At 41.4% G+C, this 14,490-nt stretch overlaps 1 protein-coding gene across 3 annotated transcripts in view; it reads left to right on the forward strand.

Annotated features, from left to right (window-relative positions):
* STXBP5 (syntaxin binding protein 5) overlaps positions 1 to 14,490 on the forward strand; it is a 925,152-nt gene that overhangs the window by 714,434 nt on the left and 196,228 nt on the right. For all 3 annotated transcript variants that reach the window (XM_082250146.1, XM_082250147.1, XM_082250148.1), the window contains exon 14: positions 8,806 to 8,846. In XM_082250146.1, coding sequence (XP_082106272.1) covers positions 8,806 to 8,846 — 41 coding nt within the window. The remainder of the gene's footprint in view (positions 1 to 8,805; positions 8,847 to 14,490) is intronic.

The raw sequence follows: 14,490 nt of genomic DNA on the forward strand, positions 1-14,490 counted from the left end.
AGTTTTTGTTTATAGCACAAAAAAATAAAAATTGCACAGGTGATCAAATACCACCAAAAGAAAGCTCTATTTGTGGGGGGGGGAATGACATTCATTTTATTTGGGTACAGTGTTGCACGACCGCGCAATTGTCAGTTAAAGTAATGCAGTGCCGAATCGCAAAAAAATGGCCTGGTCATTAAGGGGGAAAACCTTCCGGTCCAGAAGTGGTTAATGTATTCCCCGAATTTTTAGCAGGTAGATGTTCAGGCCTCGGTTGATGCAGGCTTTGGACGCAAGGTCCTTGAGCTGCAAGTAGCCTCCAGTTTATCCTATTGTTGTGGGGTTGTTGGCTGTAGTGTTGCCTACCTTCAGTTTCTACTATTCAGTTTTCACTTTTTAAATTCAATTTAATTTCCAGCCCAGATATCAAAATGCAATTGTATGAAACGTTTAGTTACCAAAGATCGTTACTCGGGTAATAATAATCCTTATGTACCAAGGTCACTGTAGAAATATGCCCACGGCCGGAAACAAAGGAACAGTTTCATTCAATGCATTTTACTGATTACACGTCTTCATCAGAACAGACAGACACTCGCTCCTTTTATTAGGTACACCCTGCTAGTACCGGGTTGGACCCCTTTTGCCTTAGAACTTCTTTAATTCATTGTGGCATAGATTCAGCAAAGTGTTGGAAACATTCCCCAGAGATTTTGGTTCTAATTGACATGATAGCATCACACAGTTACTGCAGGATTTGTCGGCGGCACTTCAATGATGCAAACCTCCCATTCTGTCAAATCCCAAAGGTACTCTTGGATTGAGAACTGGTAACTGTGGAGGCTATTGGAATACAGTGAATTTATTGTCATGTTCAAGAAACCAGTTTGAGATGATTTGAGCTTTGTGCCATGGTGCATTATCCTGCTTTAAGTAGCCATCAGGAGATGGATACACTGTAGTCATAAAGATATGGGCATGGACAGCCACAATATTTGGGTAGGCTGTGTTGGCATTTAAACGATGATGCTCAATTGGTACAAGGGCCCCAAAGTGTGCCAAGAAAATATCCCCTACACCATTACACCGCCAGCCTCCACAGTTAAAACAAGGCAGGGTGGATCCATGCTTTCATGTTAATGCCAAATTCTGAACCCTACCAGCTGAATGTCGCAATTGAAATTGAGGCAACTAAGATCAGGCAACATTTTTCCAATCTTCTGTTCAATTTTGGTGAGTCTGTGCGAATTGTAGCCTCAGTTTCCTTTTCTTAGCTGACAGGTGTGGCAACCAGTGTGGTCTGCTAATGTAACCCATCTGCTTCAAGGTTTGATGTGTTCTACGTTCAAAGATGGTATTCTTCATACCTTGGTTGTAACAAGTGGTTATTTGAGTTACTGTTGCCTTTCTATCCTCTCAAAGTAGTCTTCCCATTCTCCTCAAACATCAACAAGGTAATTTGATCCACACAACTGCCGCACACTGGATATTTTCTCTTTTTCAGACCGTATTCTGTAAACCCTAGAGTTGTGCATGAAAATCCCAGTATTTCGGCAGTTTTTGAAATACTCAGACAAGCCTGTCTGGCACCTACAACCATGCTACTTTCAAAGTCCCGTAAATCCCCTTTCTTCCCCATTCTAATGCTCGGTTTGAGCTTCAACAAGTAGTCTTCCCCACGTCTACATGCCTAAATGCATTGAGTTGCTGCCATGTGATTGGCTGATTAGCAATTTGTGTTACTGAGCAATTGAACAGGTGTACTTGACAGTGGCCGGCCAGATATGTGAAAAAATTGTCGCGCGGTCATTTATATAACAATATTATGTCGAACCAATATAAACCATATTTTTGTAAAGTGCATCAGTGCCGAAAAATATAGTTCATATTAAATTTCTTCAATGGTGAGTTATGAATAAAGTGCAAAGAGAATTGTGTAATAAACAGTCCATATATTGATAAGCAAAATGTGCCAAATTAATGACTCCTTTAATCTACCAGTGGAAATCACCCAGCGCTCCCCTTACAGATCAACAAATTTGGCCTCTTACCAGAATAGTAGACCTAATAAAGATCAATGCTCACCTTAGCGAGCTTCACCTCTCACTTTAGGTCTGGGCCACCTTGGCAGTTTCAACCGCCCTTTGATGATAATGGTACAAAGCATCACATAGACTTCCCCTTAGTAGTATTCAGACCTAGATGTATGGCATGGCATTTAAGAAAAGGAAAGACTCCTTGTGCAACATCCAGTGTACATGAACGAAAATTTATTAAAGATTCTACTTCTACCGTCTGGTATGATAAAACTTCAGGCAAGGCATAGGAAATAGCGGTGATGTAGGACAGATTGTATATTCCGATGCTTGTTTTATCCTCGCTGCTGTAAATAGAACCTTTTTAATAAATATTTCTTCGTTTACACTGGATGTTGTGCATTGAGTCTTTCCTCCTCTGGTTGCCATGCCATATATCTGGTCTGAATAATGCTAAAGAGAAGTGTGTGGTGCATTGTACCAATACCATCGAAGGGCGGTTAAAAATTCCGAGATAGCCCAGACCTCGAGTGAGAAGTGAAGCTCACTAAAGCCATTATTGACCTACAGTGCCTTGCGAAAGTATTCGGCCCCCTTGAACTTTTCGACCTTTTGCCACATTTCAGGCTTCAAACTTAAAGATATAAATCTGTGTTTTTTGTGAAGAATTATCAAGTGGGACACAATCATGAAGTGGAACAAAATTTATTGGATATTTCAAACTTTGTTAACAAATAAAAAACTGAAAAATTGGGCCTGCAAAATTATTCAGCCCCTTTTCTTTCAGTGCAGCAAACTCTCTCCAGAAGTTCAGTGAGGATCTCTGAATGATCCAATGTTGACCTAAATGACTAATGATGATAAATAGAATCCACCTGTGTGTAATCAAGTCTCCTTATAAATGCACCTGCACTGTGATAGTCTCAGAGGTCCGTTTAAAGCGCAGAGAGCATCATGAAGAACAAGGAACACACCAGGCAGGTCCGAGATACTGTTGTGGAGAAGTTTAAAGCCGGATTTGGATACAAAAAGATTTCCCAAGCTTTAAACATCCCAAGGAGCACTGTGCAAGCGATAATATGGAAATGGAAGGAGTATCAGACCACTGCAAATCTACGAAGAACTGGCAGTCCCTCTAAACTTTCAGCTCATACAAGGAGAAGACTGATCAGAGATGCAGCCAAGAGGCCCATGATCACTCTGGATGAACTGCAGAGATCTACAGCTGAGGTGGGAGACTCTGTCCATAGGACAACAATCAGTCGTATACTGCACAAATCTGGGCTTTATGGAAGAGTGGCAAGAAGAAAGCCATTTCTTAAAGATATCCATAAAAAGTGTCGTTTAAAGTTTGCCACAAGCCACCTGGCAGACACACCAAACATGTGGAAGAAGGTGCTCTGGTCAGATGAAACCAAAATCAAACTTTTTGGCAACAATGCAAAATGTTATGTTTGGCGTAAAAGCAACACAGCTCATCACCCTGAACACACCATCCCCACTGTCAAACATGGTGGTGACAGCATCATGGTTTGGGCCTGCTTTTCTTCAGCAGGGACAGGGAAGATGGTTAAAATTGATAGGAAGATGGATGGAGCCAAATACAGGACCATTCTGCAAGAAAACCTGATGGAGTCTGCAAAAGACCTGAGACTGGGACGGAGAATTTGTCTTCCAACAAGACAATGATCCAAAACATAAAGTAAAATCTACAATGGAATGGTTCACAAATAAACATATCCAGGTGTTAGAATGGCCAAGTCAAAGTCCAGACCTGAATCCAATCGAGAATCTGTGGAAAGAACTGAAAACTGCTGTTCACAAACAGCTCGAGCTGTTTTGCAAGGAGGAATGGGCAAAAATTTCAGTCTCTCGATGTGCAAAACTGATAGAGACATACCCCAAGCGACTAACAGCTGTAATCGCAGCAAAAGGTGGCGCTACAAAGTATTAACTTAAGGGGGCTGAATAATTTTGCACGCCCAATTTTTCAGTTTTTTATTTCTTAAAAAAGTTTGAAATATCCAATAAATTTCGTTCCACTTCATGATTGTGTCCCACTTGTTGTTGATTCTTCACAAAAAATTACAGTTTTATATCTTTGTTTGAAGCCTGAAATGTGGCAAAAGGTTGAAAAGTTCAAGGGGGCCGAATACTTTCGCAAGGCACTGTATATTACGTCTAATATTTTGATAAGAGGCTATATTTGTTGATCTGAAAGGGTGGCACTGGGTGATTGCCACTAGAAGATTGAAGGAGTCATTCATTTGGCACATTTGGATTATGACTATATGGACTTTTTTTTTCTGGACTGTTTTACACAATTTTCTTTGCACTTTATTTTTGCATGGTTGCACTTCATAATTCACTATTGAAGAAATGTAATATTATAATATGAACTGTTATTTTAAGCACTGATGTACTTAACAAAAATATGGTTTATATTGGTTCGATAAAATTTTGTTCTATAAATGACAGTGCAACACAATTTTTTTCACTATATATTTGTTAGTATTTATGTGTGCAATAACGTGAGGGGGGATGTCTAACTCACAATTTAGATCAATATTTTTGCAAAAGACCTTAAATCAGCATAAAAAATATTGCCTCTTCCATACAGCACCTCACATCTTTGGCTACAGAAAATGTCCAGATGGTAAATCGAATACACCTCTCCCACAACATATCATCTTATGATATTCATGGTTTTCCTCCTGCATTCCCTGTTTACTATGGCAGAAGCGTGGAATAGTTTAGCTTCTAAAAATGTTTTTATTGATGTATGGACCTTCCTTTCCCAGTGATAACTGCATCACCTATTTCTTTTATTGATGACATAGGGACCGTTTTTGGCATAGGCATGTTCACTGGGTCAAATGTGTTTTTCGGGCAGTGCATGCGCCCGCCCAAAAGATCTTTAACCAGCAGGGAAATGGGGATAAACACCAACACATTCATCAACCTTGATCAGGGGAAAATTATCACCCCCATGGGGCCTCTCTTCCAAATACTCTATCAAAAGACCCCCATGTGGGCTCTAGGGAGTTCCTGGAAAAACCCCCTTTTCAATCATCGCCACCCACTGCTAAACAAAAGTTGGATATCTGCACAAAAGCACATCCCTTGTTGAAAGACATTTTCATTACCAACTTAATTGTGTACTTAAATCATTTTTTTATAATCTATTACATGTATCTATCTAACCATCCATATTATTACAATTTTCATAATACAATGGTATAGATGGTGCAATTTTAATAATACAATGGTATAGAAGTAAAGGTTATATGGTATGCGTAGTTAGACCTGGGGAAATTAAAGATGGCTATGAACCCTAACCATTGCAAACAAGTGAATGTGTATAGATAGAGGCATCAGTCCTAAATCTTGATTTTTTTTTTTTTTTTTTATTTTTTTTTTATTGAATTTTATGAGACCTGAATAAAATTGTGACACTTAAGAACAGTGCTTTTGTGCCCATTCTTGAATGTACCCTAAACACCCATCAAAGTGAAGCTTGTGTATACATTTATTTAAATGTTAGAAACTTAGGCTTAGAATTGCATATTTAGTATATCTCTTTCCTCCTGGTCTGTGCCCACAAGTAGGAAGTTAACCAACTTGTGTCTACTGTCAGGGTTGCCAACCTCCCGAAAAATGTTTACGAACAAAACATTTTTTTAACAAACAAAAAAAAAAAGCAAAACATAGAACTCCTATTAGATACAAAGACCATCAATGTTTAAACAGTGTAAAAATCTGTAGACACTGAGCCCCCATTCACACTGGGGCGATGCTACTTCGCACCGCGACCTCCGAGGTCGCGGTGCGAGCAGCGCGCCGCTACCTCGGAGCGGCCGCCACGGACTTCGTAACATTGAAGTCTATGGCGGTCGCCTCCTGGTCGCCCCAAAGAAGCTCCGGACCCTTTTTCTGAGTCGGAGCGACTTGTGTCGCTCCTATCAGAACGGGTCCGCAGCTTCCCTATGGGAGGCGACCTGCGGCGACCTGTGAGGCGACCAGGTCGCCTCACAGGTCGCCCCAGTGTGAACGGGGGCTAACAATACCCACAGCAAGAAGTTTGCCTGTTTTAAATTTAAAAAGTCAACACAGTGTTACAAATTATCAGCCATCCTTGGATACAATTGAAAACCGTTTCCTGATATGCATGCCACAGAGAGCAATTGGCATGACCAAATTGTTTTTAATAGTGGGAGTGTACTAAAAGGATAATTAAATAAAAGGATAAAACTAAAAGGATAATTAAACAGGATCGTCCCCGACCACCACCTTCTAAATTAACATATCAGCTGCTTGGGTGAGTACACATTGCCATGGCCTAGCTTCACAGTGTAAGTTTTAACTCAACAAGACAAGTTTCACAGGCGGCATCACCTGTGTTATTAGTTAGGTCTATCATAATGCATACTAGTACTTTATGGCTTAAAGCTGCCAGAGGACCCATTTGTTAAAAAAGAAAAATAAACTTTACTACCACTTTTTTGCAAAATTCCAATTCGGCTTGAAACAGACATTCAGGAGGCATCAGTAGCGCCTCCTGCAGTAGAAGGGTCTTATAGGGACATTAAATACCAGTAGTGTGGTACATACAGAGTGCAGGGCTCACTGGTCACTTTTGAAACCAAAATGACACTCCCTTCTCCTCTAAATCTCCCCCCTTTCCCAGTACAGTACTCCCCTCCCACCCTCAATTCCCCCACCTTGTCAGAACCAGATAGGTGAATGAGGCTGCAGAAGGGCAGGATACCTCAGTTTATCTTGGGAAGAGTGTTGATTGTAGCTGTGGGGCGCACAGACAAGCTGTCAAGGGGTACTTCTACTTGCAGAACCGAACACTAACCTGCTTGAAAAAAAAATGTCTCTATCGTTCATTGACAGACGCAGCTCCATATAATTCTTGACCATTGGGTTATGCTGCCCCCTTTACAGGAGTAGAACACTAGGCAGGAAAAAGCTTTACCATGCCTATGGGGCCGTCCCTGCAGGCATACACCCACACACTCTGCTATAGGCTACAGTTTGTTTCTGCCTAGTTTAGGAGTAGGACCTAGTTCCAGCTGGGACTTCGGTCTTCGCTTGTTTTTTTTATTCTAAAGGGAACCTTTGTTAAAAATAAAAAATTTTTTTAATTAGTTATGTTCCTGAGAGAACTGCAGTCCACAGCCGGGTTTCAGACTGGATATGCTAGATCCTTAAGGTCTCCTAGCCCAGCCAGCGAGCGTGTGCAGGTTAAGCTCTAGGCCTCGCCACGACAGAGCCCCAATGGACAGGGGCTGGCCCGCGAGTGAAACACCTCGCCAGGACGCACACGACCTGGTTTGGTCACAGAGTACCCCTTGGCCGTCAGCACCCCCACCTCGAGTGGAGAGGTAGTCTGTCCGGAGTGGTGCCCACCCGATGTCATTGGTATGGTGAGCAGTGTCCCCCCATAGCTCTTGCGATCTCGACGTGGACGTGGGCCCCTCCCTGGGATGGTCAGAACCCCGGGTTCTCTTTCATTTCCCCAGCCCCTCTAACAGTCACAGTGGTCTTTTGGCTCCAACCTACCCCCATGCCCCCCCCCCTCCGGGGGTTAGGTAGGAGCTGGCTTTGCCACTTGCACCAGTAAGGGGGGGATGGATGCGGTTGTTGCTGAACGGGCTGTCCGGATCACACACGGGGGTCTTTTGAGCAAGTTCCTGGCCCCGTTCTTTCTCTGCGTTTTCCCATCCCTACTGCAAATACTGCTTTGGGACGTCCCAATGGTCAAGAATTATATGGATCCGCGTCTGTCAATGAACGATAGAGAAAACTGTATCTTAGACTTACTGTAAAATCCTTTTCTCTGAAGTTTAATGGACAGACGCAGCACCCGCCCCTCTATCTTGAGTGGGTTGGGGTTTTTCCCTCTAAACACTGCTTGCAACAAAACCGAAGCCTATAGCAGAGTGTGTGGGTGTATGCCTGCGGGGACGGCCCCATAGGCGTAGTAAAGTTTTTTCCTGCCTAGTGTTCTACTCCTGTAGGGGGCAGCATAACCCAATGGTCAAGAATTATATGGAGCTGTGTCTGTCAATGAACTTCAGAGAAAAAGATTTTACGGTAAGATCTTACAATCTTATTTTTACAAACCTTCACAGGCAGCTGTAAAAATCTGAGTTTTACAAACTGGCAGTGAATTTATGGATGGTTGGCAGTCAAGTCTACTGCATATACAAAAAAATAGAAAATGCATTCCAGAACATTTTACGGCAAACTTTATTCAGCTACAAGATCATGGAAAATCGCTCAGTGCCTCCCACTATCATGTTTTACTCACAAAGACCTTATATGTAAATAAAAAACTGTAAATAAGCTGTGAGTGAAATGCACATTTTTTGAATGTGCTCATGAGCTCTCCCTAAGAGCAGATTTAAACAGCTAAAAGGGCTCATTACCCATATTTTAACTGCCCATCTAATGAACAAATCTAAATTAGGTAGGCAAAATAACATATGGGAGCTTTGAGGTCTGTATATATCCTAAAACATGCCTGCACTGTATCAGAGGACACCATCTGAGTGCAACCCAGCCCCCCCCCCTTCCTAATCTGTCCCCCAGTCTCTTAGGGTAACCCAGAGCGTCCCATCTATCTTCTTCCCTCTTATCCCATCAGTAATTTAATCCAATTCTGCTTTTAAACAGAAGCGATTAATATTTATTTTCTTCCATAATGTTTTCTGCTAATAAAAAGTCCTTGTGTTAATGTGGTGTTTTTTTTTTTTTTTCTTTTTCTTTTTTTTTATAGTCATGCAGATGGATCGATCAAATTTTGGGATGCTTCAGCAAGTATGTTATTTCAATATTTAGATTGTTATCTAACAGTACTTGTGTTTCAGCCTTTTTAGCAAAGATAAGTGTCAGATGAGTGTAGAATAAAATATACTCTTATACCTGTATGTATATTTTTCTAGTAAAAAATGCAAAATTACACCTAGACAAAGTCTGGCAGTGCCTGGTCTGCTCTCTGCTAAAACATAATTGTTGCTATATTTCTGCAAATTGCTTCATAAATAACATGCAGTTCATTTAAAAATGCAGTACACTTGTGAAAATATAGAGCAGACTGTGTCCAGTTTTTAACTGCTAGAACCATCCACCTTCAGAAATTAATTATGGAGTGATAAAAAAACAATTGTATACTAAAATCATCTTTTCCCAAGTCATCCTCCAGGATGGTCACATGAGAGAGAGGCTCCTCTTCCTACAGGAAACCCCAGCACAGAGAGAAGTAAAAAAAAATCCCCACCTACTTCTGCCCTTCAGTTCTTGTGTTTCCTGCACTCTGGCAGGCACATGCACAGCAACTCTGTTGTTTTTACTTTTTACTTCCTAGGAGGTGCCTGGGAATGCCTCTTCAAACTGGCTTCAGCAGGCGAGATGGTCCTGTGCCAAAAGTGGGAGATTGTTTAGAGGAGGATATTGGTTGCTTTAAGCTACATCCTTCCTCCCTTAGCAACCTTTGGTCCTCCTTACTACCTACCTTTTTCCACTGAGGCTGCCTGTATGGTGATAGCTTGCACAGGGGTGAGGAGATCCATCTGAGGAGCTAAAGTAGACAGTAGGTATTGCCAGGATCTCCTTTGTAAACACTGTCAGTACGCGGGGAGGCATGCACGCTTCCTGGGTCCCTCGAGTTAGGCGGAATGGGACAGAAGTCACATCCATTGCTCCTTGGTGGTGCACAGGTGGTGAAATGGTGGGGGCTGCCTGCCACTTCCTGAGGATAGGATGTTGTGTGGCAGCCCTTTTCTCATGACTGGGCCATCTCTTCTGGAGAACATAGCCAAGATGGCAACTTCTCTGAAGCCAAGCACCAGCCCCTCTATGGTAGGACGGTGACAGGTTAGGGGGTCTGGCGGAGGGCCCTATAGGTCCAGCACCTTTGAGGGTGCATAGTACCTCTGCTTTTTGGAACACATACTAGACAGACGTGTGTATCCATTATGAAGGCCCAGGCATTGTGCATGTTTTTTTTTTTTTTAGTTTTGGAGCTCTACCCCATTGTTTCCCTCGCCACCTTGGAGTGGACACAGTCAAATCTACAAAGTCAAGCTTCTAATCCTGGAGGTGGTGGTAATGTACTCCGTTTATAAATGTGTGTTAGAGGCCTTCCTATATACACTATAGGGTTGACGCCTCATCCCTTTAAAACTGAACACCTATTAATTACACAGATTCTGTGGCTGATTAAGGTGGTAATTAAACTCAGTGCCTTATCTTCAATAAATTAGTCTCAGAACCTGTGTAATAGGTGTTTGGTCTTAAAGGGATAAGCTGACAACCCTAATTTAGTAAGTCTGTCTTGGAAGTTTGCTAATGCTAGTAAGCTTTACTAATGGAGCCCATGTGATGTGGGGAGACTGCTCCCCTGAAGAAATAAGCATTTTAGTCAGTGGTCTAATCCTGCAGTGGATACTGCAATGCCAATGCTCACAGGTAAACTTCCAACAGGTAGAAGGAAGGATAATTTTATTTTTTCTTCTGACAAGCTGTTCTCTTTTTAGTTCCTGGTAGCTAGGTTAGATTAACACCTTTGTCCCACTATTGGTTGTCTAGACCAAGGCAGTATGGGATCCTCTACATATCATGATTTCAAATAGATCTATCTTATAGAGGTGAAATCATAGCTATAACTAAGCTGAACTTGTAACGCTTGGATCTTGCAACATGTTATTGATTGGTTCCTGGGGTAAACATCTATACAAATGCTGTCTTGACAAACTTGTGTTGGATGATTTATTGTTACTACCTGTAGTTGTTAGACTGATTACACTTCAAGGCCGATATGTTGGACACCTCTTCTATGGGTGTCAAAAGGTTCAATTTACCTCCTAGGTCTGTGCTCGTTAAGATCTTAAAAGCTGGAAGGCTGTCTGTCTCCCACCGGAGTGTGTGCTTGGTAGAAGCATTCATGTTTACTTCAGTGGGGTAATCACTGTGGGTATGCATGGTTAAATATATAGTAGTATGATAGCCTATATTTGCTTCTATTCTGACCAAAACGTTTATGATGCGTTTGTCTAGGGGTGGAATTTGTGTATAATTTAGTTTACCAGTTTCTGCTGCACATACCATTTGAGGTGCTCAACCTTAGATTTCTATCACCTGGTGCGCCCTGATTTTTCTCCACTGCTTAAATTGAAATGGATTGGTATGCAGAGACTAAGTTATACCTATGATATGTGCTTATGCTTTGTTTCTGCTTTGTGTATTCCTTGGATGAATACACTATAAATCTGTACCACATGAATGGCTGTCATGCTTTGGCAGTATGTGTCTGTATAATGCACATTGAGGCTGCATTCACACTTGAGCGTAGCGTTTTCGCCCGATTTTTACCGCAATTTGCAGGCGTTTTTGGAGGCAGGCATTGACATCTATCAAAAACGCTAGTAATCAGCCCAAAAAGAAGTTCATGTACTTTTTTCAGCTACAGGCGTTTTGCTTCAGGCGTTAAAACGCTCAGATGTGAACAGGGGCCATTTAAATGAATGGGGTTTTACTTGTTGGGCGTTTTGGAACGCCCATGTGTGAATGGAGCCTTAGGCTTGTGGTAGTGTCTATTATGTTGTATTGTGCTCTTTCCTGCAGAGCATGCGGCATATATTAAATTCTCTATTTTGTCTCTATGGGTTATTATGGTATACTTCGTGGCATAGGTTTCATTGGCATAGGCTTCTGGATTGGAAAGTTTATTTATGTGAATACACACTTATTACCCTTACTTTTGCTGTGGGGTTTTCCTTTTGTAGTAATATATGTGGACAACAGGGGAGTACTTGGTTTGGGGACAAAACCTCTGCTGAGACCTCACTAGGGCTATCTTTAGGTAGTGTCTCACACCTGATATATGTAATTCACAACCTGTTCCCTATGTATGGGATTTTTAGTTACAGACCTTGCCTTCATAATTCATAGTTCTTCATAATTATGCAAAGAAAAAAGGATATAGCCCTGGAAAATTTTTCTTTGCATGTAAATTTAGGGACGGAGGTGAGTCACTGGCAGTACTTAAACCTTTTATCATTTTTTGTTCTTTATTATTATATAGTGTATTGTAGAATATACTTTTATGTGTTATTTTAGGGAATTACTTATTGTATCAGTATGTTTTACATATATAACTGTCACCAGGGCCGCTGATAGGGGGGGACCACCAGTCCTCCTGTAGGGGGCCCGGGCACATAGGGGGGCCCGAACAGCAGAGAGAATCAATGCGGTCGGACAGAGCGGCAATTACAGGATGCCCTGTGCGGCTCTCTGCAGCAGCTGAAAACTTTTAGTGAAAATGTTGTTTTGATATACAGTATTCGAGGGGGGCCCTGCCAGGTAGGCTGTACGGGGCCCCATGATTTCTGTCAGCAGCCTTGACTGTCACTGTAGTCAGACTGTGTGGCATCAGATTTATTTAGTTGCTGTTTATTGGGTATTTCATAAATTAATACACTATGTTGAATGACTGACCTTATGTGTCTGCAGTATAGGTAATACTGGTAATAACATTATATTGGAGCTTATGTTGGTTTATTGTTTTTTTGTTTGCAATAGATTATGCCTTTTATCAAATTCATGATTTGTGACTGCATATGTGATATTTCCTATAGCCGTGTTTCTCAAACTTTTGTCAGTCAAGGCACCATTTAAAGTTATGCTAAAAACCTGTGGCTGGGTGTAACTATTAGTCAGGCTTGAGCCACCCGCTGGCTTGAATACAATTTTTGGGCATGTTTTTTGCCAAGGCACCCCAGTTGCAATGGCTGTTCTATAGTATGCTTGGTGGCATAAGCCTTATTTGGTGGTCCAATTCATTGGGAGGGTTTTTCTTATCAATACACCTATCTTTGTGCCTTTTGTAATATGGTTGTCCTTCTGCATATATGCACATGGGTAACATAGGAGTATACAGGTTAGAGACAAAACGTCCTGGTTGCTGAAGCTTAATCATGGTATCTTTCTTTGTTTATATATGAAATTCACAACCGGTTATCCTGTGATTTCCCCCCCCCCATGTTTTTTACACATGGATGATGGCATACCATTTGCATCCCTTGGGCTTGTGGCTGGTAAGATTATAACACACGATTCCAGTCATCTACCATTTGAAATGTTCTAAATCTCCTTTTGTAATCAGAACTCATGTTCTGATCCTTTTGTAGTTTTCCTCATGATGTTTATGTAATCTTTCCTACAGTAAAAGCTGTTTACAAGGTACAATGCTATATGCATGAAACATATATATATATATAGATTTTAAACACTTTTACACAGTATAGTGTGGGCATTACTATATTTTGTGGTGACTAGGTTGCATTTGTAGTTGACTAGGTTGCATTTGCAGTTGTATTAACCTCTAGCATGAATGGTGGGGTGACTAGAGTTATGGACCTGGGTTCTGCAGAGGCAGACGACCCATTCACTTGATATATTCTGTAGATTGCAGACTAGTAGAAATTGTATTGTGACTTGCTACCACTGCACCCTTATGCTATGGTATTATTTTTATATGGAAATAGAACAAAACATGATATAGCCGGTCAATGAGAATGCTCTGTTTTGAGCACAAGCTCAGTATTCGGAATTGGTGATCTTCATAAATGCACATTATTATTATTATTATAGTGCGCCTTGTGATGCTAAGGTAGTATTAGACTTCAAACATCAAGTGTGACTCCTGACATTTGATAAAATAGTCATGATCATGGTTTATCTTGCTCTTTTGTTCCTCATAGTATATATTACTACAGACGTTTGGGTAGATGAGGTATACTCTGCATAGCTGCCATACCTACATTCAGATGTGAGGAAAGTTGTAGGTATGGCTGTGTTTTGGTTATATGGTGCAGGTAGGTCTACTCTCTAAGCACCTCGTGATTATAAGCATCTGAACTGTAGTTCTACATGGGTCCATGCTTTGTACTGGAGTTTGGTATGAAGGAGCTCATGGGAGCATTCCAGGGGGGGCTAGGTAATGGTCTACTGAATCAGGCTGTACCAATCAAATTGCAATTCTTAGTGGGTAACTCCTCATCCCCTATGCTGCAACTTTACGAAGAGGTTGCTTCTGGAGACCAGAGTAGATGTATCTGGTTGTATAGTCTTGTAGAGTATGTAGTGGTTTATCTTGGCCTTTCTTTAAGGGGTTTCCAATTAAGACTTTAGTTGCTAGATAGGTCTAGTCTGATATTGCTTTATCTTATACCTTGTAAGACGTGCTTCCAGGATTTTTGGTACACTTCTGGCTAACCTTTTTTGGGGGACTCTTATATTTGCACTGATCCCAGAGCCACTTTGTGTTCTAGCTCTGACACTTATTTCTGTCTTGGCAGTACGGACCTTCAGTTTTGTTTGGCCTTTGCGGTTTTAACGTTTTTTTTTTTTCTGGTTTTGTACCCTCCCAAATTATGCATCTTTGTAGTCTCTCATGTGACCA

This window comes from Pelophylax lessonae (assembly GCF_965119305.1).
Source record: "Pelophylax lessonae genome assembly, chromosome: 3".
NCBI lineage: Eukaryota > Metazoa > Chordata > Amphibia > Anura > Ranidae > Pelophylax > Pelophylax lessonae.